Below are 27,975 nucleotides of genomic sequence, written 5' to 3'. Positions count from 1 at the left end.
AAGGCGGAATTACAGGTTTTCCAGGACTTCGAATGTAGCTTAGGCATTAGGGGCAGGTAAAAGGGGGCAAGAGAATGATCCAATGCCTACTGTACACATGATCATTTCCTAGATGCACATTTATTTTACCAAAGTGCCTTAACTCTGCAGTGAGAGCTTCGGACAAGTTTGGTTCCAGTATGTGATGTCCTCTAAATTAGCACCCCGATCCACCTCTAATGAATAAAATAAAACCCCTACGCTGTTCCCTTTACCGCAGAAGCTGCACACACAACTTATACAACACGTAGCACAGGTAAAACCAGTTCTGAATCCTTAAGCTTACTGACTCCATCCCTTTAGAAAGCTAGAAATTGTTCAGTAGAAAAGGTAGCAAATAGAAAGATACAAAATATGCAAGTCGTTACACTCAAAGCAAGTAAAGATTACTTTTAACTATAAACTGGCCATAAACCCAAATGAGGATAGAGTCATTGTAGAGCAAAATGATACAATGCACCCAACCCGATATTTACATTAAAATACTTCCAGTGACATTAACTTTCAAACAAAAAGACCTAACGAATTTACAAATTTTTTCAAAACAACCATAGTAAGACGTGAGAAGTGAAAAATGTTTTTGAATGCCATCTGAGCAGGATAGTAAAATCACTAGAATAGTCTTTTAAGTTCTCAGTTACTGGACTGACAAGATAAAGCTGATGAAAATTGGTGAACAATTTGTTCCTTTCCATAACTACTATCAGATTAATTTAAAAAAGATTATTTTTAAATCTATGCCAACTATGAGAGTAGATCACAAGACAGTCAGTTCCAGTAGCATGTGATTAGGTGGGGGGAGGAAAGGGGGCTATAAAGGAATATTTCTTTGTTTGGGTGACACAAAGATGAATGGTCTATTGTCTTACTGTCTGAAAATAAAAAAACAACTCAACAGTGCCACCTCCTGGCGAAACTACCAAATACACTTTTAAACGCTATTAAATTTGTTGCAATTATCTGTACCTTCACTTTTTAGTATGTTGCTTTTAGTTATCACAGGCTTACAGTACTTATATATTTCCTTCCTCAAACTGTATCAGCTTCCGGGACATGGTAACTTGCATATGGCACTGAGAAAATGTTTGAGTGAATATATTTACTATTTCACTTTTTTTTAAATTGGAAACCCTAGGAACTATATTTCATTTTTGTCTAATGAGATTGACATTAAATGTAAAAGTCGCACTGTCAGTTCTTTGTGAAATACTGGACATAAGATTTCGCCTTATTTGCAGGACTAAAGTAAATTTATCTTATTACTAAAAACCATACCTTTCTCCAGGAAACATTCTATAGCAGAAAGATAACATAAAGCAATTACACATCATGAAACCATTGCTATTCGCAGTAAGATCACTTCTTTAACCTAAGAAAGCTTGTTTTAATATTCTACAAAAAAATCAAAGTTCCAACTCTTTGAAGAATGCCAATTATAGAAGGTATGAAATTTACTGTTTTACCAGGTAAAACACAAATACGCTGCCCAGCCAGTGGGAGGGAAAACAACTTAAGCTGAGGCGAACAGACATAGGCTAAGAGCTACTCCTTAGTATTTGGTCATTTTTCCCCCTATGAAATGCATGTGATTCAGAGACACAACTCACCTCTCCCAAAAGCAACATGGGCTTTATCCATTTCTACATTAACCTAGAGTTAAAAAGGAATATTGTTTATTGTTTGGCTCTCCCCACTAGAAGTTTCACAGGAGCACAGATCATATCTACCATTTGAACAGCTCTCTGCCAGATGGCTAATACATTTCTTGGCATATAGTAGGTAGGTGCTCAATAAATTTGTTACAGGAATAAATGAGATAGGATTTTCAATGGTATTTTCTATTAGGATTTAATAAAACAAAGTGATCTTTAGAGAAATCTCCCAATCAACATGCTATACTTAGTAAGTGTTAAAATCACTAGAAGTCTCTGGAACATTGAGTAACAATATACTCTAATTCTCTACTTTCCTTATGTGTTATTCTAGGGCAAAATCCCTTTCTTCCAAATGTTTCCTGTCATTGCAGTTTCCAAATATATATAAACACGTTTTTTGCTGAACTACAGTATGGATTTAGTATGAATTCAGCCTACCCAAATAGTCATAATTTATTAACATATAGTACAACTTCCTACACATTAATATACCCAGAGCCCAGCAAATAATTATGGGGTCCCTGTTAGTGAATTAAATCAATTCTGCATCATCCACAAATGGATTAGCCATGTTGTGGCCAGTGCAAGTACTTTTCAAATCTCCAGATTTCCCGATTACTCAAGAGCTGGTGATCTGAAACAAGAAAATTTGAGCTGTTCAAGTCCCAACAGCTTAATTTTGTGCGTCCATGGGCACACAGCATTAGATTCTTCATCTGTTCAGTAGTGATACTGATACCATCTTCCCATGGTAATTTTTGAGGCTGAGATAGAATGATTCTTTAAACAATCTCCACCAATCACATGAGGGCAGCTCTAATAGGGAAAGTTCATCATTCATTCCAAAGTCTAATGTAAACTGCTTCTGAATTTTACAATTCTCTTACTGATATAGAGATTCGTAATTGATTGCCAGTGAGGCCAAGGTCATTAATTTAATTCATTCTTAGTCTTTCACTTCGTAAACAAGGAAATCTCTTTCCAAATTGTCTATCAAGACCCAAGAACTGGTACAACACTGTTGATGGCCGATTCCAACCCATCAATGTTTTGAGGAGGACCTCAAAACATGTTCTTCTGATAGTCAATTAGTAGCCTCTCCTTATAAGAAAAGCAGCAAAAATACATGTTTGCTCCAGAAATTATAGGGCCGAAATGGATTTACAGTGCTGTTAACATCTATTAACCACTGGGAAGAGCTGGACTAGTTCATTTATCAACACCATGGGATTAATGGATATAGTTGATTCTGTTATAGAGCATCACTAAAACAGTTTTAGAACAGACATCTTCATAGAATAGGGATATTAATAACACTGTCCTTTGGCCCACTAACATTTGCATTTCAAACAAAAGACTATTACAATGGCTGGGCACGGTGGCTCTCGCCTATAATCCCAGCACTTCAGGAGGCAGAGGCAGGAAGATCACTTGAACCCAGGAGTTTGAAACCAGCCTGGGCAATATAGTGAGACCTCATCTCTTTAAAAAAAAAAAAAAAGACTATTAGAAGAGAACAGTCTATTAACAAGTATTTTAAAATTTTCTTTATTTCAGAACTGCCTTTATGTACAGACATCATTAAAAAAATGCACATACAATGGAGATTTTCCAAGGAACAGGAGCTGGAAATAAAATTTACGGACATTATTAGAACTGAAATTGTCCCAGAGAAGTTCTGAGGATCAGGATTCCTTAAATGTCCTTGATAACCTCTTCAAGTTCTTCCTTTGTGAACATGTGGAAATTCTGGCCAGGCTGCACTGTAGCTAGCTGGAAAGAAAACAGAAGGGTTAATAAGCTGGGCTCAGTTACCCTGCTGATGGCCCTACCATGGTCAGGAGAAGCTGTGTTGGTGATGCAGCTATTCATTAGGAACTAAGGGATCTGCTGTCCCAAGGATATCCTTTCCAGGCAGCAGGTCCCTAAAATAGCTCTCTGGCTCCAAAATAAAAATGCTTATTGACCAAATTTTCTATTTTAAGGTTAACTCACCACATCATACTTAACCAAATGCCTGGCATCATTGTCACTTCTTGAAGTCACTTCAACAGGGATCACAAAAGCAGCAGCAAAGTACATGGAGTCAGTACTTTTTTCTGTTAAAGACTCCTTTAGAAATATATTTGAAGTATATTTAAATACTTAAAAGTTGAGCTTGTGTGTGTGACTTGAGGTTACTTGGCCACTCTGTGCCTCTATTTCTTCATCTGTACAATGAGGACAATAAGAATAGCTAATTCATAGAGTAGTTATGAGGATTAAATGTTAATATATATAAAGTGCTTAGACCATTGCCTACAACAAATAATCATTAACTATTGTCAGGTATTTTCTCTAAAATTGTTTATGTGGCAACACTTAACAAAAGCTTTTTTTGTTTGTTTTTGTTTTTGTTTTGAGATGGAGTTTCGCTCTTGTTGTCCAGGCTGGAGTGCAATGGTGTGATCTAGGCTCACCGCAACCTCCGCCTCCTGGGTTCAAGCGATTCTCTTGCCTCAGCCTCTCGAGTAGCTGGGATTACAGACATGCGCCACCACGCCTGGCTAATTTTGTATTTTTAGTAGAGACGGCGATTCTCCATGTTGGTCAGGCTGGTCTCGAACTCCCGACCTCAGGTGATCTGCCTACCTCGGCCTCCCAAAGTGCTAGGATTATAGATGTGAGGTACTGCACCTGGCCTGTTACATTTTTTTAAAAGAACTGGCCAAGAAAAGATTTCATTAACACTGGCATAGGAAATCAGCTGTGACTGCTGAAGATATCAGTAATAACTGGAAATCCAGATCATATTTACATTTAAAAGCAACAACAACAATAAAAAACTAGGGTCAGAAGATGGTTAATTTCAAATTTAACTAACATGACTAGGTTTTCCATTCTCTCTGCTGATCATGTCCCACAGTTTTGGGCAATACTGAGCAATAGGTGCCACTTCACATTTGCCTCAAAAGATTTGTGTTTTACATGTCATTTCCTCATAGTGTCTTTTTTTTTTCAATTTTTAAAATTAAACACATGGCTGGAAACAGTAGCTCATGCTTGTAACCCCAGCACTTTGGGAGGCCGAGGCGGGCGGATCACAAGGCCAGGAGATCGAGACCACGGTGAAACCCTGTCTCTACTAAAAATACAAAAAAATTAGCCGGGCGTGGTGGCGGGCGCCTGTAGTCCCAGCTACTCGGAGAGGCTGAGGCAGGAGAATGGCATGAACCTGGGAGGCGGAGCTTGCAGTGAGCCAAGATTGCGCCACTGCACTCCAGCCTGGGTGACAGAGCGAGACTCCGTCTCAAAAAAAAAAAAAAAAAAAAAAAAAAAAAAAAAAAAAAAAAAAAAAAGTTCTTCTCTCAAAGCTTGTAGTCTCCTCTAGATTCTCCTAAAAGATATATCTCTAATTACATGAAATGTCAGAAAAGTCCCAAATATATTTGCAAAATATAGGTAAACAATTAGTTTACCATGTAGACCATGAGTTCCATTCCAAGGATATTTAAACATACAAATATTATTACTGCTTCTCTTGGCCAGGCATGGTAGCCTGTAATTCCTTCAATTCTGGCACTTGGGGAGGCTGGGGAAGGCAGATCACTTGAGGTCAGGAGTTTGAGACCAGCCTGGTGAACATGGCAAAACCCTGTCTCTACTAAAAATACAAAAATTAGTCGGGCATGGTGGCACATGCCTGTAGTCCCAGCTAAGGCACAAGAATCGCTTGAACCTGGGATGTGGAGGTTGCAGTGAGCCGAGATCACACCACTGCACTTTAGCCCAGGCAACAAAGTGAGATCCTGTCTCAAATAAATAAATAAATAAATAAATAAAAATGTTACTACTGCTTCTCTTAAGGTGTATCTTTACTCGATGATCAATGACATGAGGACAGAGAAATACAAGGGCATTAATCTAAAGAGTGAGGGCCTAAAGAATTTCACTCATGACTCAGGCTAGCCTTCTCAAAACATTACAGGGGCTAAAAAGCAGAAACTGGGAAAACTCTGAGTAGAACAGTCCTACAGAAGAACTGGAACGCAAATCAATACTATTAATAATAGAGTTTGAGCCAAGGTCTGCCTTCAGGAAGTTGCTCATCACTAGATAAGTAAAAATAATCCCTTATATTTGCATAATAATAAATGTATTTGTATAATATGAAAGATACTTTTCTATTTATTATCTCAATTTCAAAAAATATCTCTTTGAGGCAGGTAGAACAGATATTTTCTTTCAATTTATTTCACCAATAATTAATTACTAAGCACCTGTGTATTAGTTACATGTATTTGTGACTAAGGATCCAAAGATGAAGAAAGTCTTTATTTACTAAGTGCTAGATGCCAAATGTGTTCAATGTCAGGTAAGTGTTGTAACAGAACTAAGAATATGTGTAAGAGTGATCTGGAGGAGCCCAGGAAGGCTTTAGGGACAAGCAACTTTTGAGTTGTGTATTAAAGCATGGCAAGAATGGGTCAGACAGTCAAAGACAGGAAGGGCAAACAATGTGCAAATGCACAGAACCACAAAAGAACACGATGTATTTGCAAAACTGAAAGTAATTCTATATGGCTAGACCAGAGCTTGCACATGGAATATGACGTGAAAAGGAGGCGGAGTAGGGGGTCAGAGCTCATGGGAGACAGTACATTAAAATGGTTAAAAGTATAAGACCTAAGACCATACCTGGATTCAAATCCTGACTCTACCATTTACCTGTTGGCCCTACCGTCTCAAAGCCAGTTTCCTCTTCTGTAAAATAAGATTTTCGGAATAGGAGTATCTATCTCATAGAAGTGTTGTGAAGATTAAGACAAGTAATTGCATGTAAAATGCTTAGCAAAGTCTCTAATAGATTAAACAAATGACTTAAGAAGTAGTGAATTATGCCATGAAAAGAATTTTGGAATTTATCTCACCAACAATAGAAGTCAGAAAAGGTTTTTGTTTTTTTTTTGCGACAGAGTCTCGCTCTGGAGTGCAGTGGCGTGATTCCAGCTCACTGCAACCTCCGCCTCCTGGGTTCAAGCAATTCTCATGCCTCAGCCTCCCGAGTACCTGGGATTACAGGCATGTGTCGCCGTGCCTAGCTAATTTCTTGTATTTTTATTAGAGACGGGGGTTTCACCATGTTGGCCTGGCTGGTCTTGAACTCCTGGCCTCAAGTGATCCACCCATCTTGGCTTACCAAAGTGCTGGGATTACAGGCGTGAGCCACCATGTCCAGCCAGAAAATATTTTTTAAGTGGAGAACCATTAAGATTAGATATAGCTTAGAAAATGTACTGTAGTAGCACAATAAAGAAAAAATGGACTGAAATGGAGGAGGGCAAGATTAATTAGGAAGCCTCTGAAAATATACAAGGTAGGGGAAAAATGGGAACCTCAACAAAAGAAGGCACTGGAAGTAGGGATGGAGAAGGGACATTGATTTGGGAATTATTTATAAGGGAGCAAAGAAATGATTGAGTAAAAGGGAAAGGAAGTCAAAGTCTTCCAGGTTTCTCATGTGAATGACAAGTACACTGGGGGTGTCATCAACCAAGACTGGAAATATGGGAAGATGAAATGGTTTTTAGGAAAGATAATGATTTTAATTTTAGAACTGTCAAATCCGAAGTGAATGCTTCAAAAAGGTCAAATGATAGTTCCAAAGAGTGACCATGAAATCTGACAAATAAGAGTTAGCTTAGCAAGGAGCAGTCTCATGGAAATAATAAAAGCTGAAACAAATAGTAGTGATTGAGGAGTAAACGAGAGGTGAAGCAGTGGAGATAATACAGGTTCTGTTTGGAGGAGACTTGGCAATAAAGGTGAAAAAATAGGATGGATGAAATAGCACTCAGCAATAAAATGTAACAGAATTGATGCAACATGGGTGAATCTCAAAATCATGCCAAATGAAAGAAGTATAGTCCCTATAGTCACCTATAGTCCCAGTTACTCAAGAGGCTGAGGCAGGAGAACTGCCTGAGGCCAAGAGTTTAAGACCAGTCTGGGCAACATAGCAAGACCCCATCTCTAAAAAAATTAAAAAACATTAGGCAGGCATGGTGAGTGCACCTGTAGTCCCAGCTACTCGAGAGGCTGGGGTGGGAGGACTACTTGAGCTCATGAGTTCAAGACCAGTCTAGGCAATATAGCCAGACCTCATCTCTTAAAAAAACAAACAAAAACATTTATATGAAATTGTAGAACACAAAACAAATCTATAGTGACAAAAAGTAGATCATTGTGGGGGAAGAGACTACAAAGGGACATGAGAGAACTTTTTGGGAGGATCAGTATTATGACTGGGGTGACAGATACCGGGGGTAGTACATTTGTCAACATCCGCTGAATTGTAAACTTAAAATAGGTACATTTTAACTGTATATAAATTATATCTCAAAAAAGTTCATTAAAAGTAAGGACACTAGATAGAAGGAGGTATATATGAAGATTTTCTTAAAAAGAAAGATGTAAGATGTAACTTGGATATATATATATTTTTTGAGACAGAGTCTCGCTCTGTCGCCCAGGCTGGAGTGCAGTGGCATGGCGCGATCTCGGCTCACTGCAAGCTCCGCCTCCCGGGTTCTCGTCATTCTCCTGCCTCAGCCTCTGGAGTAGCTGGGACTATAGGTGCCCGCCACCACACCTGGCTAATTTTTTTTTGTATTTTTAGTAGAGAAGGGGTTTCATTGTGTTAGCCAGGATGGTCTCAATCTCCTGACCTCGTGATGCACCCGCCTTGGCCTCCCAAAGTGCTGGGATTACAGGCGTGAGCCACCACGCCTGGTCGGATATTTTCCTTTTCTTAGGGGAAGCAGTTCATGTAAGGAGGCTGGAGCTCCAAGGAACAACTAATGGACTAAGAACTTAAAGCAGATGGGCTCTAGAGCAGTGGCTCCCAAATGTCAGTCCTTCTTAGACTGACCTTTCACAGCAGCCTATGAAAGCTGGTTCTATGGGTAAGACATTCACCAACAATACTATCCAGTCCTCTCTAATCTTCTGTCCTTAACTAGTCAATCCCCTACCATGGATTAATCCAACCATCCATTTTCTCATGAGTGTGGTCAACAAATATCCTGGTAAGTACTGATTGGTTTAATTACTGATATATAATTACAGCCTTGGTTGGCCTTTAAATTTTATTTATTTATTTTTTGAGACAGAGTTTTGTGCTGTTGCCCAGGGTGGAGTGCAATCTCAGCTCACTGCAACCTCTACTGCCCAGGTTCAAGCAATTCTCATGCCTCAGCCTCCCAAATAGCTGAGATTACAGGCACACACCACCACACCCAGCTAATTTTTTGCATTTTTTTAGTAGAGACGAGGTTTCACTATGTTGGCCAGGCTGGTCTCGAACTTCTGGCCTCGTGTGATCTTCCTGCCTTGGCCTCCCAAAGTGCTGGGATTACTGGCTTCAACTAGGATTTTAATATGGCCCAGCAATCCTTTTACTCTTCCCTGTCTTCTCTTTTCCCTATCCATAATGACTTTTCCAAATATTTCCCATTCTCAATTTTACTGTTGCATTCACCTACCCTCGGCAGATGACCTTACAATCACTAGGAAAAATCTGGAGAAATGTGGGACATCTCTCCAGGTTTACTGCCAAACCCACCTATCTTTACTCGTCATTACTTCCTTTGCTCCTGTCTACTCTTAGCATACTAAAAAAGGACATTCCCAAGCTGGTCCATACCTCTCCAGTCTCATCCCCCACCATTTTATATACATCCCACACCTCAGCAGTCAGACAAAACCTCAAAGTTCCTTTACCCACAATATTATTTTTACATCTTGAACCCTGTGCACATGTTGTCCCGTCTTCCTGGAATACCTTTCTGCTCCCTTTTCCAGACATCACCTCTTCCAAGAAGCTTCCCTAATGCTTTAGTCTAAGTTATACATACTCACGGGAATCTGTTCTTATTGCTATTATAGAAGTATCACCCCGGGTTCTTATTATCTATATGTTCCCTGCACTACACAGTATACTACTTGAATAGGAATTGGATTTTCTGTGTCTGTATCCCTAGGCATCTAACATAATACCTGCTATATAATGGGTACTCAATATGATGCTGAATGAATTTTACTTTTCAAAACCAACTCCTTCATGTGTACCATGCCTTACCTCTTCTATAACTTTTCCATCACTATCCTAACCTCTCCTTTTATTTCTTTCAGCTTTTTTTTTTTTTTTTGAGACAGAGTCTCGTTCTGTCGCCCAGGCTGGAGTGTGGTCATGCAATCTCGGCTCACTGTAACCTCCACCTCCCAGGTTCAAGTGATTCTCATGCCTCAGCTTCCCAAGTAGCTGGGATTACAGGCGTCCACCACCACGCCTGGCTAATTTTTGTATTTTTAGTAAAGCTGGGGTTTCACCATGTTGGGCAGGCTGGTCTTGAACTCCTGCCCTCAAGCGATCCACCTGTCTCAGCCTCCCAAAGTGCTGGGATTACAGGCCACTGTGCCCGACTCTTTCAACATTTTTCTATACACTAGTTTCATCTCCGTTTATATTTTCAAGACTTTTCCACATCCTTAAAAAGACACAATCTTTTTCTTTAATGCTATCTTCTGCCAACACTAATCACACTTCTTGAGAAAGCAGCATACTCTTGTTTTCTCCACTCATCATCTCCCTTTCATTCCTTTTATTTTATTTTTGAGACAGAGTCTCGCTCTATCGCCCAGGTTGGAGCGTAGTATCACAATCTCAGCTCACTGCAACTTCCGAATCCTGGGTTCAATCAATTCTCATGCCTCAGCCTCCCGAGTAGCTGGGACTACAGGTGCGTGCCACCACACCTGGCTAGTTTTTGTATTTTTGGTAGAGTCAGGGTTTTGCCATGCTGGCCAGGCTGGTCTCGAACTCCTGGCCTCAAGTGATCTGCCTGCCTTGGCCTCCCAAAGTGCTGGGATTACAGGCGTGAGCCACCTCGCCTGGCCTCATTCTTTAACTCACTGAATTCTGGCTTCTGCCAGCACTTTACTAAAGCTGCTTATTATTCAAAGGCTGCTAAGAATTTCTTAGGAACTAAATATACAAAAATGTCATTTCCATGATCTATGTAGTCTTCAGCAATGCCAGCTATGATATCTGAATACAAAACAATAAAACAGCCAGGTGCAGTGGCTCTCACCTATAGTCCCAGGTACTCAGTAGGCTGAGGCAGGAGAATTGCCTGAGGCCAGGAGTTTAAGACCAGTCTGGGCAACACAGCAAGACCCCATCTCTAAAAAAATTAAAAAACATTAGCCAGGCATGGTGTGTGCACCTGTAGTCCCAGCTACTTGAGAGGCTGGGGTGGGAGGACTACGTGAACTCATGAGTTCAAGACCAGTCTAGGCAATATAGCCAGACCTCATCTCTTAAAAAAACAAACGAAAAAATCCAACAATAAAACAGAAAGTACCTCAATGTTTGTTGCATTCAGCTTCTCCTCCATTACTTGTTTGAGGATGATGAGTGAAGACTTGATGGCTTCTTTCAAAGTCATAGACTTGAAACAAAGGCAAGAAGATGCCTATTAATTATACACAATCCCTCCTTCCTTCAAAGATTTTCCCTTTATCTCACTGAAAAAAGTATTTAGCAAGTATGTCAAACATCTTACTTAGTATGGTGCATTACAAGTATCTTCAGAACTCAAGTAAATGGCAAATAAGTAGAATACATTTTTTCAGGAAAAAAACCCCCAAACCTTATTGTGAGCCACAATAAAGTCACCAACCAAAGTAATCTTTGAAGAAGGGGAAACAGATAGACTTATCTTGTGTACATTTGAATTCCTCTTTTAATTTAGAAGATAATATTATTGGTAATATCCTATGAACAATAATGCCCAAATGATCTAAGAGGTAGCCCAACGGTTTAGAAAATTCAAATTTATCCTGTTTTGTACCTAATTTCCTCCACATGTAAAACCAATACCACTAGGAGCCAATGTGAGCAGGCATCCCTGTATGAACCACCTGAATAAGTAGAGCAGCCTTCAATCCACCAATGAGTTACCCAAAACCAAATCTTCCCATCTCACAAAGAAAATACCAAATGCCCACTTGCTTCAAGAGCCAATTGTAAAGTGCTAAGTAAAGCTGTGAAGATAGAGGATAAACATACTGTGGTACATCCACACCATGGTATATTACTCAGCCATCAAATGGAAATACTGGAACAACATGAATGGATCTCAAAACAGTGTGTTAAACAAAACAGATACAAACTGACTAATTGTTTAATTCCATTTATAACAAAGCACAAGAACAGACAAAACTAATGGACTGTGGTAAACATGGTGGTAAACATGGTTGCAAGGGAGGGAAAGAGATTGACTGGAATGTGGATGAGCATTTTTCTGGTGGTGATGAAAGTGTTTTGCAATTGTTAAAACTCAGAACTGAACTCTTAAGGTTTGTACATTTTATTATATGTAAATTATACCATGATTTAAAAAAAATAGTAAGAGTTGTGAGAATACTTAATTACCTTGTGGTAAACTTCTTGCAAGGAGCTCTGGGCACCCTCTGAAGCAGAGCCAATTGCTCGAGCATCACACTGTACAAAGGTCCCAGATGGGTCCATATGAAACCTGCAAAACCCCCAAAATGAGGATTAAAATGCTCAGGAGTGGTGGCACTTTATGTAACAAACATCTCACTAAAACAAAGTATAAATACTTGGTCCTGCAGCCAGGAAACACCACTGAAATACTGAAGCACAGATCTAAAAGATGTTCTATGTGTGGAGAAACCAGACATTTTAAAAACTGTTTAAGAAAATTAGTACCTTCCTTAGGGATTTAGAAGTATAGTATGTATAAATATGGTACTTGTTTATGCCTATCTTAGAAAAATTTGAGGATGAGGATCAGATCAACATTCCAGAGCAAAGCTCTAAAACATACCCTGACTATAGTAACAAGTTACTTCTAATTCCTTCCAGAATTAGCACTGGTTCCAATAGGAGAATTCTTCATGGAATCCCCAAATTTGTGCAAATGGTACAGAATCACTAAACTTTAGTATTAGAAGCCATATATATATGTATATACATATACACACACACACACACTCTACAATAGCCCTTTTTACAATAATCTTTTTAAAATATATTTTTTAAAGAGATGGGGTCTGGCTCTGTTATCCAGGCTGGATTGCAGTGGCATGATCATAGCTCACTACAGCCTGGATAACAACTCCCAGGCTCAAGAGATCCTCCTGCCTCAGCCTTCAAGTAGCTGGAACTACAGGTGTGTGCTAATACCTGGCTAACAGTCTACAATAATCTTCTCTGTCCCCACCCCAAATTAAAATAATTCCCCGGAAAAGCATGGGGGAAAATTACAAATGGTACTTACAGCTGGGGTCCTTTCTCATCAACTCCTCCAAATAACAATGCTACTCCAAAGGGACGAGACTAGAACCAAAAAATAAGAGACATTAAGATAAATGGCTATAAAGTAAGGAGGTGAGAGGGGCTGGGAATGTTATGTTCACGGGACGAATGTCCTAAGTCTCACAGAACAATAAGAAAACTCGACACAAGTATCACACTCACCATGGCACCTGGATCTGCATCTTCTTCTCCAAACTGGAGAGCCAGATTGGACACAGCTTGGGTCACACTCTCCACTGTCATTGTCTCATTGTAGGTGAACCAGTGGTTCTAGAAGAGCAAAGCATGGTACAACCTTCTAATAAGGACATTAAAGCAGCCCACCATCTCACTAGGCACATCCCTTTAAACTGGGATTGAAAACTGAAGGCTCAAATGCGGTTTTCTTCATTAACATTAACCCTGAGTACTTGGGAATACATGAGAGGAAGAGAAATAGCTCTGGAAACATATCACAAGGACTCTAAGCAACGACAGACAAGAGAATTACTGCCTTGAAAAAGAGGATTATGCCTCAAAGCACCAAGTTTACTCTTTCAAAAACTAAAAGTGCCTCTTTCCCTCAAAGACTCTAGCTTATTCTGTTGATGTTTAAGTTAAATGACTTCTTACATAAGTACAGACAGCAAACTTGCAACTAAGTGCAAAAAATTTTACCGTGTGATACATTTTTCTTACTAGCCTATCTCCAAGCAGCAGCTACAAAGTTTAAAAAAAAAAAAAAAACAGTATCCCTGACCAGTATTTGTCAGTTGGTACAAGTTATTGCTCACCAAAGGAGGGCTGTTATTTGCAAGCCTGGCAGCAAAGGCAGCTGAGGGGAGAATATCCTTTAACTATGTCCACCTCCTGCCATGATGCTCCCACAGAAAGTCAATTAGGAAACAATGCATTGCAATGCATGCTTTATGTATAGGCAAAGCCAAAAAAAAAAAGGAAGACACTGTCAGCACTACTGACCAGAGCCTCTTTAAAACTGCAATGATTGGACAGCTAAACTCCAAGCCCAGAAAGTTCTAACTGGGAATTCTACCCAAAATTACTCCCAAGAGCCACATCTAATATTGACACAGGGACCTGCAGTATAGCCCAGGCAGCTAGATAATCACTAAACGAGGAACTCAAGCATCCTGGTAAAAAGGAGATAATGCCAATTTTACCTGTGTCTCCACTCTGGCTTTATCAATTAAAGTCTTAGCATCAGCAATTAGCCCACTCATGGCACAACCTGCAATGTAAAAGCAACAGTGACCCAGTGGCCAAATCCTTGTAGAACTCTTTCATCCACTCAGGAAATCCTGAAATTCTGGAGTGGAACCATGGCAGCCATTCAGCTACCCCATGGCATTTTATACCCAAAAGATTAGCTAGGAAATGATCTGCAATGAACCCAAGTATTAATGATGTTAGAAACAAAAAACCATCCACAATGACACAGAAGTCCAGACGATAAAAATAAGCCCAGAGAAAAGCAGCTAACCAAACATGAATTTCCACATATTACATCTCTATGCATCCCTTTAGCACTCTTTGTAGACGATGATACATTTTCAAACAAAGCAAATACTAATGCCCCAACCTGGGAAACAAGGAAAAGAAAATCACCTCACTGTGGACTACAGTGGAGGACTCTCGAATAAATCAAAAGGCTTTTGCCTCTCTGTCCCAAAGACAAAGCAACTAGTTATATCAGAGAGAGCTTGCCTGATGGCCCAAGCTGTCACGATTATGGCTATAACTGTTATTTTACATGCCATGGCTCAAATCTAAATCTCCAGCCTAAGTTTCTCTCCCAAGTTTCAGACATATAAAGCCAAATAACTTCCTTAATATATCTACTTGGACATATCACACACTCATTTCCCTTCTAGACCCCGTCTTCTTCCTTGGCCCTCACAACCAATCAGATCACAAGTTCTGTCAATTTCTATCTTCCTCTCCATTCTCTGGCTACTGTGTTGGTTAAAACCTTCACCATCTCTTTGTTTGGACTATTACAAGTTTTTTAACTGGCCTCCCTGCCTCCAGTCTCAGCCCTCTTTAGTCTACCTTTAATATCATTATCAGAATGGCCTTTCTAAAATTATAATGGGATCCTATTACCTCATTGCTTAAAACCTTTCCCATCCTTGCAAAAGGATTACATTGAAGCCCTTCAGTGTGGTAAAAAAGGAATTCCGCTCTCTGACCGACTCATCTGCTGCTGCAGTTCATGGCCCAGGCCTACAAAACTGCTTGTGCCATGGTATTTTATATTTTACACCACAATGGCTTCAGTCATTTCTATTCCCTCTGACTAGAATGCTCTCCCTTGCTATACCCAGACACTTGTTTGCCATGTGTACACTTCCTTATCTTTCAGAATTAAACTCAGCTCAAAATCACTTTCATGGAATCCTTTTCTGAAAGCCCCACTACCACTGCCTCCAGGCAAAACTAATTATTTCTTCCTTTGTACTCCTACTGAGAACACACTAGTCTTTCTTAATACTTTTGTCACTTAATTGCATTGACTTACTTACATGTCCACCACCACAATTAGACTGTATGCTCCTGGAAAACAAGGACTATGTCTTATTCCTTTCTATATCCTGGTATCTAGCATAAGGTCTGGCACATTGTAGGCTCTCAATTTGCTGAACATAGTGACACTGAGCTACCTTCAAAAGACAAGTGACTTGAGTTAAAGAAGACACAATGTTCCAATCTTAAAAGATAAAATCTCAGTTTCTGTATCTATGAAAGAGATAATATCAAGCTCCCAGAGTCACCATGGCATTTGGTTCTGATGCCTTCAAGCAATTAATTATTTTGCCAATGCTTCATTAATTAGATGACTAGACAGGTTAAGAAAATCTGGATAGCCAAATAAAATGCCATTCTATAAATAAGTAGAATTACTCACCCTGTAATACTATTATACAATGATGTCAGAAGCCAAGGCAGGGGAATTAAAGACCAAAAAAGTGGGTAGAGGGAACAAGGAATACAAAGATAATCTGAAAACAAAGGAGGAAGACTGATCTAGTCAAGTCTATATTATTCTTATAACTTGTAGTCACTTCAAAGATCTCAACCTTTGCGTATTTCAACAACCATTACATTTACCAAGTCTAAATTTGAGGGGAAAGGAACTTCTGGGAGTAGGTTAAACATAAATGAGTCCTGCAACAGCCTCCTACTCCTACATTTACGCATTCTGGCCTACTGCCTGGAAAATAATAGCTAACAAGGGGATAACGTGTTAATTTCATAAACCTTCCTTGGAACATCAGAGAGGACTAATTAATCCAGACCAGATCCTACAGAACAGCTTTCCTCCACTCCTTACCTATGTGAGCATCAATCTCTACAATTTTCTCAATGCTGCTGGGCTCCATCAGGGGGGAAGTAATTCTCTTCTCCACAGCTAGGCACACACCCTCTGATGTCTGGATCCCAATGGCTGTAGAACCAAGCTAAAGAGAAACATGTTATGATTACCATATACAGGTCAAATAACTGCCTCACATACTCACCAGATAGCTCTCTGTAAATCTTCACATGATAGAAACTTCAGTTGGCCACATCTTATAAGCAGAGAGAAGGAGCACCCTAACATACTGTAAGTAATTAATATACTATTCCTGTCAACAGCAAGAACATTGCTTTACAGAATTTTGTGATTCTAAAAAGTTTTTTTCTCCCTTAAATTTTTTTAAAGTTTTTAATGTTTTCTTTATAATTTACCCATGTAATTTCCAGAACCCCAAAAGAGTAAGTTCAACAAAGTCTTTCAAACATTGGAAAAATCCACTCTCTCATGCCAATATTTGGAGGACGGAGGATTCAAAAGTTCTAAATATAGTGGGCAAGAAAGTAATAAAACTCTTAATGTCTTCTCTGGACCTGGCCTCTTTTCACCTCTGCCATCTACCTTGGTCTGTCCCAAGAGGTGATATTCCCCAACCTACCTGACCTCCAAAAAGGTAATAAACGAAGGTAGAGAGGGATGAAAAGAACCACCACCATCATCACCACCAATAACGTAAAACTATTAATTATTTAAGGTCGCTAGAAGTCCACAATATACCTGGAATTCATCTCTTTATCTCTATGTAACTCCCAGTCATCTACTCCTCTATGCCCATTTCCTGCAAAATGAGGATGACAATAATAATAATAAGGGTAAACACATTATGTATTATAAAATGCTTAAAATGGTGCCTGCCAAATGTGAGCAAATGTTATTCATATTCCATGCCTAGATACTTCAATAGCCTCTCTCATCTTTAATCTCTCTCTCTCAATGTATTTCTAATGTTATAACCTGACTGATCTAACAAAATGCTATTATCATTATATTTTTTCTCTCAAGAATTAACATCACCGTATACTGCCTATAATATATCCAAATAAACTTCCAGAGCCTTCATATCCTGATGCCACTTTTCCCTTCCAACTTCACTACCCATTATTCTCCAACAAAATCCCTCAGGTACAGCCCAACCCACTGGCTCAAGCCACGTTATCTCCTACCCTTGCACCCCTCTGCTCATGCTGTCTCCCCTGGAATACATTCTTCCTTCCCCCGATCCAAATTCCATTCATCAAAGCCTTCCATGACTATGCTTTGTGCTTTGAATTCCCATTATATTTAGTTATTTCTACAAAGTAATCACGGCCAAGTGTGAGCATTGCAAAGGGTTCCAAAGAATCCCATGAATCTTTATGTATAACTTGCTTAACATGTCTGCAGACTGAATGATCATTTCACACACATATATATTATTTTTCAAATGTGTTGAGTTGTGACTTTATTTAGAAGTGTTATTAAATGTACACCAGCTTTTTGTCATATATTTTCTTAATCAGTGGATACCTGCATAACTACAGGAGATGAACTGTCAAAAAATTTTATGTAAAAAAATGAGTACTCAGGTTGGGCATGGTGGCTCGTGCCTGTAATCCCAGCACTTTGGGAGGCTGAGGTGGGCAGATTGCATGAGTCCAGGAGTTCGAGACCAGCCTGGGCAACATGGTGAGACCCTGTTTCTATAAAAAATACAATACTTAGCCAGGCTTGGTGGCATATGCCTGTACTCCCAGCTACGCGGGAGGCTGAAACAGTAGGACTGCTTGAGCCCAGGAAGCAGAGGTTGTACTGAGCCAAGATCATGCCATTGCACTCCAGCCTGGACAACAGAGTGAGACCCCATCTCAAAAAATAAATAAATAAAAATGAATGCTCATATTACTAGTTAAAGGTGCAGACTAAAGACATAACATTAGTTCCACGCCTTCCTTAAGTCTATTAATGTAAGATTAAAGGACTTTTAAAAAGGCATAAATCCACTATAACAGCGAGTGGGAGAAGACACAGCAACAAAACTTTGAAGCTAAAAAGAAGATAGGTTAGTGATACCTGGGTAATCCAAATCCTAAACCAGCAGTAAAGAAAGTAAAGAAACAAGCTGATTTTTATCACAGGACCTCAAAAAAGGAAATGGTAGCAACAAGGACCTCTGGAAATGGAAATGAACAAAGAGCTAAAAATTGCAAGATGGTTCAATGTTTAAGAAACAGATTCCCAGGTTCCCTCCCCTATGCTAGATGACTGTAAAGCTAGATGACTGCACCTCCCCCACTCCTGCAGAAGACTCCAGGCTTATTCTCTGGAGACTGTTTGGATTGGGGACACCAAGCACAGTCTAAGGCAGGAATAATGTACTGAAAATGGGGTAAATATCTAAAAATTTACAAACCAAATGTTAAGAACCTCAGCCTTCTTTCCCTACTCAGCTCTCAGAAGCCAGCAGCCAGAAATACCCTCCCAGAATGAAATGAGAAGAGGCAGTTTTCTCCTGAGCAATGTTTTTCAAACTTTTGGACCAAAAGCTACAGTAAGGAATACATTTGATTTCATAACTAAAACCCACAAATAAATATAAATACATAACAGAAACAAAATTTCATGAAAAAAAACCAGTCATCACTACTATGGGCAAGGCATTTTGATATCTACTGCTCTGTTTCACTTAAAAAAGAAATGTGGGCCAGGAGTGGTGGCTCATGCCTATAATCCCAGCACTTTGGGAGGCTGAGGCAGGAAGATCACTTGAGCCCAGGAGTTTGAGACCAGCCTGGGCAACATGGCAAAACTTTACCTCCACAAAAAATAAAAAAAATTAGCTTGGTGTGGTGGCACATGCCTGTAGCTGGGGGCTGAGGTGGGAGGATCACTTGAGCCTGGGAGGTTGAGGCTGCAGTGAGCTGTGATCGCACCACTCCACTCCAGTCTAGGTGACAGAGTGACACTCTGTCTCAAAAGATATGCTCCTCATGACCACTAAATTTATTTTAGTATCTCCTAATAGGTCTAGACCTGCAGTTTGAAAAACATAGCTCTAAACAATCTGACCAGTTCAAAAGGAAAAAAAAATATTTTAGACAGGGTCTCACTCTGTTGCCCAGGATGGAGTGCAGTGGCACAATCACGTCTCATGGAGCCCCAATCTCCCAGGCTCACGAGATCCTCCCACCTAAGCCTCTAAAACAGCTAAGACTACAGGTGTACACTACCACACTCAGCTAATTTTTTAAATTTTTTGTGAAGGTCTCACTATGTTGCTCAGGCTGGTCTTGAACTCCTAGACTCAAGCAATCCTCCTGCCTCAGCGTCCCAAAGTGATAGGATTACAGGTGTGAGCCTTGCCCAGCCTAATTTTTTAAATTTTTTCTAGACACGGGCTATGTTGCCCAGGCTAGTCTTGAACTCCTAGGCTCAAGTGATTCTCCTCCCTCAGCCTCCCAAAGTGCTGGGATTATAGGGATGAGCAACAATATCCCACAGGGCAAAGAATTTTCAAGAAAAATTAGAAAACTGTTGAAGAAAAATAAGATATTTCATCCATAAAACAAGAACGGGATGCTAATAAGAAGAAAAGAAACAAAAGAAGTTGGAAATTAAAAATTATTTCTGGCCAAGCATGGTGGCTCATGCCTATAATCCCAGCAATTTGGGAGGCTGAGGCGGGCGGATCACCTGAGGTCGGGAGCTCGAGACCAACCTGACCAACACGGACAAACCCCGTCTCTACTAAAAATGCAAAATTAGCCAGCGTGGTGGCGCATGCCTGTAATCCCAGCTACTCAGGAGGCTGAGGCAGGAGAATCTCTTGAACACAGGAGGCGGAGGTTGCAGTGAGCCGAGATCACGCCATTGCACTCCAGCCTGGGCAACAAGAGCGAAACTCCACCTCAAATAAATAAATAAATAAAGAGTTTCTACAATACTATTGGAAAATGGGTTCTACCAAATTGAACAAACAAATCAAAAAAGATGACATGGGGCCTAACACAGGAGGGAGTTAAAGGGAATGCCTAGAATGATCTCACAGAAAATGAAGTCCACGGCTACGCAGGAGGCCCAGAGAACAACCAGTCCAGATTGGAGCAGATTAGAAGGCTCCAAGATTTCATTAAGAATCCTTAACAGGGCACTGTGGCTCATACCTGTAATCCCAACACTTTGGGAGGCTTAGGTGGGCGGATCACTTGAGCTCAGGAGCTCGAGACCAGCCTGTGCAACATAGCGAAACCCCGTCTCTACAAAAAATACAAAAACTTAGGCCGGGCGCGTTGGCTCACATCTGTAATCCCAGCACTCTGGAAGGCAGAGGCAGGTGGATCACAAGGTCAGGAGTTCGAGACCAGCCTGACCAATATGGTGAAACACCATCTCTACTAAAAATACAAAAATTAGTCAGGTGTGGTGGCACGCACCTGTAATCCCAGCTATTCAGGAGGCTGAAAATTGCTTGAACCTGGGAGGCGGAGGTTGCAGTGGGCTGAGATAGCGCCACTGCACTCCAGCCTGGGTGAGAGAGTGAGACTCCGTATCAAAAAAACAAAAAACAAGCCGGGCATGGTTGTACATACCTGTAGTCCTGGCTACTGTGGGGGCTGAGGTGGGAGGATCACTTAGGCCTGGGAGGTTGAAGCTGCAGTGACCTGAGATGTGCCACTGCATTCTAGCCTGGGTGACAGAGCAAGACTCTGTCTCAAAAAAAAAAAAAAGGAATCCTTAATAGGACACTTAATTTGCCTGAATGTTTTGAGAGGATACATGTAACCTGGAGAGACTTTGGAATGCATTATTGATCATCCTAAATTAAGCAAATATTTTTAAAAAGAGAATTATTAACTCCAAGAAAAACAACGTTGTGCAGAAACAGAAAAATAATTATAAAACGCAAAATGGCTCAGCTGTGAAAAGCATTTACAGTCATACTAATGTAACTATTGACTAATGATCTTAAAAAATCATGATATTCAGGATACACATGGAAAGGGTCACCCTATCCCCACCTCAGAAGACAATTGTGTGTGGTGGGGAGTAGGGGTGTGGGGTTAGGGCAGAAATCTTCATCTTTCATAATGAAAAGTCCATGGATAATGCCTAACAAAAAAACCATAAATCTGTGTTATAGAGATATAGAGGTACATTCCTAGAACATTACTAGCTGAAACAATTTAAAGTGTTGCCTCTGAAAAGCTGAACATAGATGATGCAGGCCTCAAGAATTGCTATTTTTGTTACAAAGTTTATAGAACTACTTTGCCTTTTGACTCTGAAACTACATGCATGTATAACTTAAAAATCAAACAAATATATAATCAGAAACCATTGCCAGAAAACTTAATTTAGCAGTTAGTTGTTCTCTAATTATTTTATGTATAGTATACTGATCTTGAATCCCTAACTGAACGGAGTAGGACAGAATTCATATATACTTTTTATCTAGAAGAGTGATTCTCAATTGGGGGCCCTTTTGTCCCCACCAGACATTTGGCAAAGTCTGGAGACATTTTTGGTGGTCACAACTGAAAGAGTGTTACTGGCATCTAATGGGTAGTACCCAGGAATTGATAAACATGCTAAAATGCACAAGATGGCCCTCCACAACAAAGAATTATCCAGTCCAGGCCAGGTGTGGTGGCTCACACCTGTAAATCCCAACACTTTGAGAGGCTGAGGCAGGAGGATCGCTTGAGCCCAGGAGGTTGAGACCAACTTGGGCAACATAACAAGACCACATCTCTACCAAAAAGAAAAAAAAAATTAGCCAGGCATGGTGCACACATCTGTATTCTAGCTGCCAGGGAGGTTAAGGTGGGAGGAAAGCTTGAGCCCAGGAGTTAGAAGCTGCAGTGAGCTAAGATGGTGTCACTGTACTCTAGCGTGGGTGACAGAGTGAGACCCTGTCTTTAAAAAAAAAAAACTAAAACAAATCTCTTATTTAGTCCCTAAGGTGTCTTTACCAACAAGAATACAAAGGTGGGCTGGGTGTGGTGGCTCACGCCTGTAATCCCAGTACTTTGGGAGGCTGAGATGGGCGAATCATTTGAGGTCAGGGGTTCGAGACAAGCCTGGTGGTACTGGGAAGCTGAGGCAGGAGAATCACTTGAACCCGAGAGGCGGAGGTTGCAGTAAGCTGAGATCACGCCACTGAACTCCAGCCTGGGCGACTGAGCGAGACTCCATCTCAAAAAAAAAAAAAATAAAGAAAGAAAAATAAAGAATACAAAGGTGGTCAGATACATGATTTGCTAAAGAAAACAAAACAGAAAAAGTAATACAGGTGCTAATTCTGGACTTCTGTACCCCTCTTTATAGCTAAGAGGATCAAAAGCACAAATATGCCCTTCCATCCCCAATGAGAAAAAGCTATTTAGATAATTATGAAGCAGTTAACTGCTCAAAAAGTTTTAAAATAGATACTAGGAATAGGATTGAAACCGTTATAAAAATGGTTAACAGTGGTTGCTGAAAGGGATGTAAGAACATTTTCTAAAGGAATGGTTAAACCACATTTACTCCAAGTGTTCTGCCAGCAAAATGTTAGGTAGCCATGAAATTTCAGGAACTATGCTACTTGCTACTATACCTTGATAGCCTCAATGGCATATTCCACTTGAAATAATCTTCCTTCGGGAGAAAAAGTATTCACGCCCCTATAATTTAAAAAAAATTATTAATTATACTCATAAAAACTAGTCATGTAGACACTGAATTCAAGTTCCTTGACAACTAGCTCAGATAGCTACAGAATACGCATGCTGTCGTTATTCTCTACTTCGCCCACAACAATCTGTAGCATTTTTTTGTACATTAACAGTTTCTCAAGGCAATGGAACCTATATATAGAACACTTCTGCCTCACTCCCAGAAAGTCTTCCCAAATTGATGAAATGAGAGCAAGTGACTTTTCTGCCTCAATCCTGAATCAACCTGGATCCATTCTGAATAGACTTACCAATTCCTTTGGTAAGTTCATGCCCCAATACTATCAGCCAATTTCCAAGAAAATGTGCATTTTTCCTTATCCTCTTCCCATAACATGCATATGACGTTAATACTTGGGGTTATCACTCTTCTTTCCATTCTGAATGCCCTCATTACCTTTCACCTAACTTTTGTAATAGTCTCCTAACAGGTATTGACTCGTGGAGCAAGTCGGAAGTGTTTTTCCCCTAATTCAGACAATCTCTATAAAACACAGTTATTACCTTTTTTTTTTTTTTTTTTTTTGAGACAGAGTCTTGCACCGTCGCCGAGGCTGGCGCGATCTCGGCTCAGTGTAACCTTCGCCTCCTGGGTTCAAGCAATTCTCCTGCCTCAGCCTCCCCAGCAGCTAAGACTACAGGTGCATGCCACCATGTCCAGCTAATTTTTGTATTTTTAGTAGAGATGGGGTTTCACCATATTGGCCAGGCTGGTCTCGAACTCCTGACCTCGTGATCCACCCACCTTGGCCTCCCAAAATGCTGGGATTACAGGCATGAACCACTGCGCCTAGCCCTAATTACTACTTTTTACTAAAAGTCAGTCACAGGTACATTTCTCTACTTATTTGTATGAATTACTATTTTTATCTTAACAGACTGAGATCCATGTAGTTCCTAATTCTAACCTAGTTAATTCACTCAATATTTACATAACTTACATGTCAGACTGCTTTTCTCTCTAAAACACTTCCCCTTAACAGTTAACACTTTCCACCTTTCCTTGCTCAAGTGTGCTGGAAATCCCTACGGAGAAGAGGCACCAATCCTGGTCTCAGCTATAAAAGCCTTGAGCACACAATGGACACAAAAAATATGTGAACAAAGGAATGAGATGGTTGCAATCTGTGGTTTATGGAGTCTGGACTTTACAACAGGTAACATGTCATATAGTAGTGCTTTTGGCCTGGGGTGGTGGCTCACGCCTGTAATCCCAACACATTGGGAGGCTGAGGTGGGCAGATCACCTGAGGTCAGGAGTTCGAGACCAGGCTGGCCAACATGGTGAAACCCCGTCTCTACTAAAAACACAAAAATTAGCTGGGTGTGGTGGCAGGCGCCTGCAATCCCAGCTACTTGAGAGGCTAAGGCACGAGAATCACTTGAACCCAGGAGGCGGAGGTTGCAGTGAGCCGAGATGGCGCCACTGCACTCCAGCCTGGGTGACAGAGTGCTAAGCACCAGTTACTTCCAAATCTCTATTACCAGTTTTACCTCTTTCCTAACTAATTTAAATGTTTGCTGAACATTTCCACTTGCATATCCCATTAGCACTTAACATTTTCCAGTTGGAAATATTATCTCTTTAAATCCAGCCACCTTGCAAAATTGACTTCATCTCCTGCCATTCCTATTTCAGCTTTATTTTAAAACATCTCAAATCTTCCAGTGTTCCCAAGATAGGAAGTTCTGAATGATCTGACTCATTCCTCCCCATCTTTTCCCATATCCAACTATATGCTAAGTCATACCAATTCATATCAATTCCTCCTCCACAGTAACACATCACTCTTCCTTCTCAATGCCCTCATTACCTTTCACCTAACTATTGTAATAGCCTAACACTAACAGGTATTGATTCACTTTCCCCTAATTCAGACAATTAATCTCTGTAAAATACAATTATTATTTAACAGCACACAGTTGCCTATAGAAATAGGACCCAAACTCCTTAGCCTCGTATTAAAAACCATTCAATATCTAGCAGTATCCTGTTTTTCCCATTATCTCCTGCTGTTCCCATATACATATCATATGTGCCAGTCAGACTGGACTTTTCCCAAAATGTATTGTGCTTTTCCATTGCCCCTCCTTCATTTATCCCATATTCTCCAACTCACAACTATTGATCTCACTGTCTATTAAATTCTACTCTTTCAAGAGACCTAGTTTAAATGTCAGCTCCTTTGTGAAGTTTTCCATGATCCTCTCATATTGAATGCAGTCCCTCATCAAAACTTTCATAGTATTGATTTGAATTTCTTTAATGGCATTAATGTATTTCTGACTCACACTATAGTTACTTCTGTAAACAATTCTTTTTTTTTTTTTTTGGAGACAAGGTCAGCGCCACCACACCCGGCTGATATATTTTTATTTATTTTTTTATTTATTTTTTATTTTTTTTTTTCGTTCTATGTAATTTTTTTTTTTCCAAACCCTTGTGTCCAGGGCTGACTTTCAATAGATCGCAACGAGGGAGCTGCTCTGCTACGTATGAAACCCCGACCGGCTGATATTTTTTAATGTTTAGTAGAGATGAGGTCTCACTATGTTGCCCAGGCTGGTCTCCAACTCTTGAGCTCAGGCAATCCTGCCTCAGCCTTCCAAAGTGCTGGAATTACAGGCATGAGCCACTGTACCTGTAAACAATTCTTTGCGTCTCAGGCAGAGCGAGGTGGCTCTCGCCTGTAATCCTAGCACTTTGGGAGGCCAAGGCAGGTGGATCACGAGGTCAGGAGTTTAAGACCAGCCTGGCCAAGATGAGGAAACCCCGTCTCTACTAAAAATACAAAAATTAGCCGGGCGGGCGTGGTGGCACCGCCTGTAATCCCAGCTACTCAGGACGCTGAGGCAGAGAATTGCTTAAACCCGGCAGGCGGGCCAGGCGCGGTGGCTCACTCCTGTAATCCCAGCACTTTGGGAGGCCAAGGCAGGTGGATCACGAGGTCAGGAGTTTAAGACCAGCCTGGCCAAGATGAGGAAACCTGTCTCTACTAAAAATACAAAAATTAGCCGGGCGGGCGTGGTGACACCGCCTGTAATCCCAGCTACTCAGGACGCTGAGGCAGAGAATTGCTTAAACCCGGCAGGCGGGCCAGGCGCGGTGGCTCACTCCTGTAATCCCAGCACTTTGGGAGGCCAAGGCGGGTGGATCACGAGGTCAAAAGATCGAGACCACCCTGGCCAACATGGTGAAACCCCGTCTCTACTAAAAATACAAAAATTAGCTGGGTGTGATGGCGTGCGCCTGTAGTCCCAGCTACTCAAGAGGCTGAGGCAGCAGAATCGCTTGAACCCGGGAGGCGGAGGTTGCAGTGAGCCGAGATCATGCCACTGCACTGCAGCCTGGCGACAGAGCGAGACTCCATCTCAAAAACAAACAAAAAAAAACAAAACCCAGGAGGGGGAGGTTGCAGTGAGCCAAGATCACGTCACTGCACTTCAGCCTGGGCGACAGAGCGAGACTCTGTCTCAAAAGAGTCTCCTATATGAGAGCAAGGAGCTTGATTTTGTCCATTGCTGTAGCACCAGCACCTAGAACAGTGCCTTGTTCACAGTAAGCACTCAAGCACATTCAGAGAATAAAAAGGGATGTATTTTAGGCCGTCTTGGGAAGACAGAAAAATAAGTAACAAAGCACTCAATACATATGTTAAGTAAATGGCCACAAAATTTAATAAATGCTTTCTGATAAGCATAACAATTTCTATCATACACACCCTAACTCAAAATTATGTCACCCGAAGATGATTCTCTTCAATGTTCTGGAAGTTAAATATCGACCAACAAAGTCACTTTATAGGACACTGGGGAAATAGGTCAAAACTTCACACACATCTTCTATGAGTCAGTAAAAAAGATGAAAAAGTGATAACTGCAAGTGGTAAAACTTTGACAGGATCAGCATATACTTGACAGGAAATGCAACTTCTCATACAACTCAGTACAAAGAAAATGTCTGCCTTCTCTGACTTTAAAAAAAACTGAGTAGCTATGTAAAAACTTAACTGACGAAAACAGAAACTGAAAGTAAAAATGTCTACAGCATATATATGTACAACTTAATATTGTGAGCATTTTCATACCACAAAAGTTTTTTAAAACTTGCTTTAAACTTTTAAAAAGCCAGAAAAAATTTGGTCAATTGGAATCAGCATGATGAGAAATCTCTTGAACCATTCTAAATTCCAGTTCCTATAAAATCAGACTCCAGACAATATATCCGGCCAAAGCTACGACGGCCTTCGCGCTTCTGAAGAAACTATACACCGCAGCATGCCCTACTACAAACCAGTTGCTTTTTCTTCCAGGAGGCACGTTTAACTTTTTGTTTGTTTGTTTAAGGCAGTCATACTAGGCACGAAAAGTTGAACGGGGCAAAGAGTGGCCCTTGGCCTTCTCCGGGTTCAAGTTAGGAGTTTCGGCTCCTCACGCCTTCTTTACCAAGCACAAGCCGGAGTTTCTCGCTTCCGCACCGAGTTAGGACCCAGGGGTGACTCAGCGGTAGGACAAGTGCCGCCGATGTGGTCTAGCTTGGGGAAGGACAGCGGGCGCCCGAGGAGGGCAAAAGATCCCCAGGTCCAGCCAGTCTCGGGTTCCTGGGGAGCCCCATGACACGGCAGAACCCAGGCCGCGCGGCCAAGTCCCGGGCCCGCCCACCCATAATTCCCACCCGACGTCCCCCAGCCGCACGGACCTGTCGTACTCAGACCGGGTGAGAAACATGGCGAGGGTAGAAGGAGGCAGCGGCTACGCGGGGATTCTGAGGACCAACACTACTCCACCGGCACCCAACTCACCCACACCGCCGCAGCACTAAGGACCAACTGCGCGTGCGACCGCGAC

General features: G+C 40.9%; 1 protein-coding gene across 4 annotated transcripts; it reads right to left on the bottom strand.

Moving 5' to 3' along the window:
- Window positions 1-414: 414 nt before the first annotated feature.
- Window positions 415-27,975, bottom strand: PSMA5 (proteasome 20S subunit alpha 5). Of its 4 annotated transcripts, none has more exons than XM_003267892.3 (9): window positions 27,827-27,975; window positions 23,010-23,076; window positions 16,412-16,538; window positions 14,241-14,308; window positions 13,243-13,350; window positions 13,043-13,101; window positions 12,172-12,274; window positions 11,099-11,185; window positions 415-3,467 (listed from the first exon to the last, which is right to left on the bottom strand). In XM_003267892.3, exons 1-9 carry the CDS (start codon window positions 27,853-27,855, stop codon window positions 3,390-3,392), a joined length of 726 nt encoding a protein of 241 aa, XP_003267940.1. In that variant the 5' UTR covers window positions 27,856-27,975; the 3' UTR covers window positions 415-3,389. The 4 variants fall into 4 exon arrangements, with proteins under 4 accessions (XP_003267940.1, XP_012355925.1, XP_003267941.1 ...); XM_012500471.2 differs by having other exon boundaries at window positions 27,915-27,958; XM_003267893.3 differs by having other exon boundaries at window positions 27,930-27,952.

This window comes from Nomascus leucogenys, chromosome 12 (assembly GCF_006542625.1).
Source record: "Nomascus leucogenys isolate Asia chromosome 12, Asia_NLE_v1, whole genome shotgun sequence".
Lineage (NCBI taxonomy): Eukaryota > Metazoa > Chordata > Mammalia > Primates > Hylobatidae > Nomascus > Nomascus leucogenys.
Note: the sequence above shows the minus strand (reverse complement) of the source record. Positions and strands in the feature narration are given on the sequence as shown.

What these genes read in the sequence shown, in the direction of transcription:
- PSMA5 (XM_003267892.3), bottom strand. Translation starts at nt 27,855, where the DNA reads ATGTTTCTCACCCGGTCTGAGTACGACAG. An exon ending in AAGCCAGAGTGGAGACACAG is followed by an intron (nt 13,351 to 14,240) that starts GTAAAATTGGCA and finishes TTGCTCTTCTAG; the next exon opens with AACCACTGGTTCACCTACAA. An exon ending in TGCAAGAAGTTTACCACAAG is followed by an intron (nt 11,186 to 12,171) that starts GTAATTAAGTAT and finishes CTTTGTTTCAAG; the next exon opens with TCTATGACTTTGAAAGAAGC.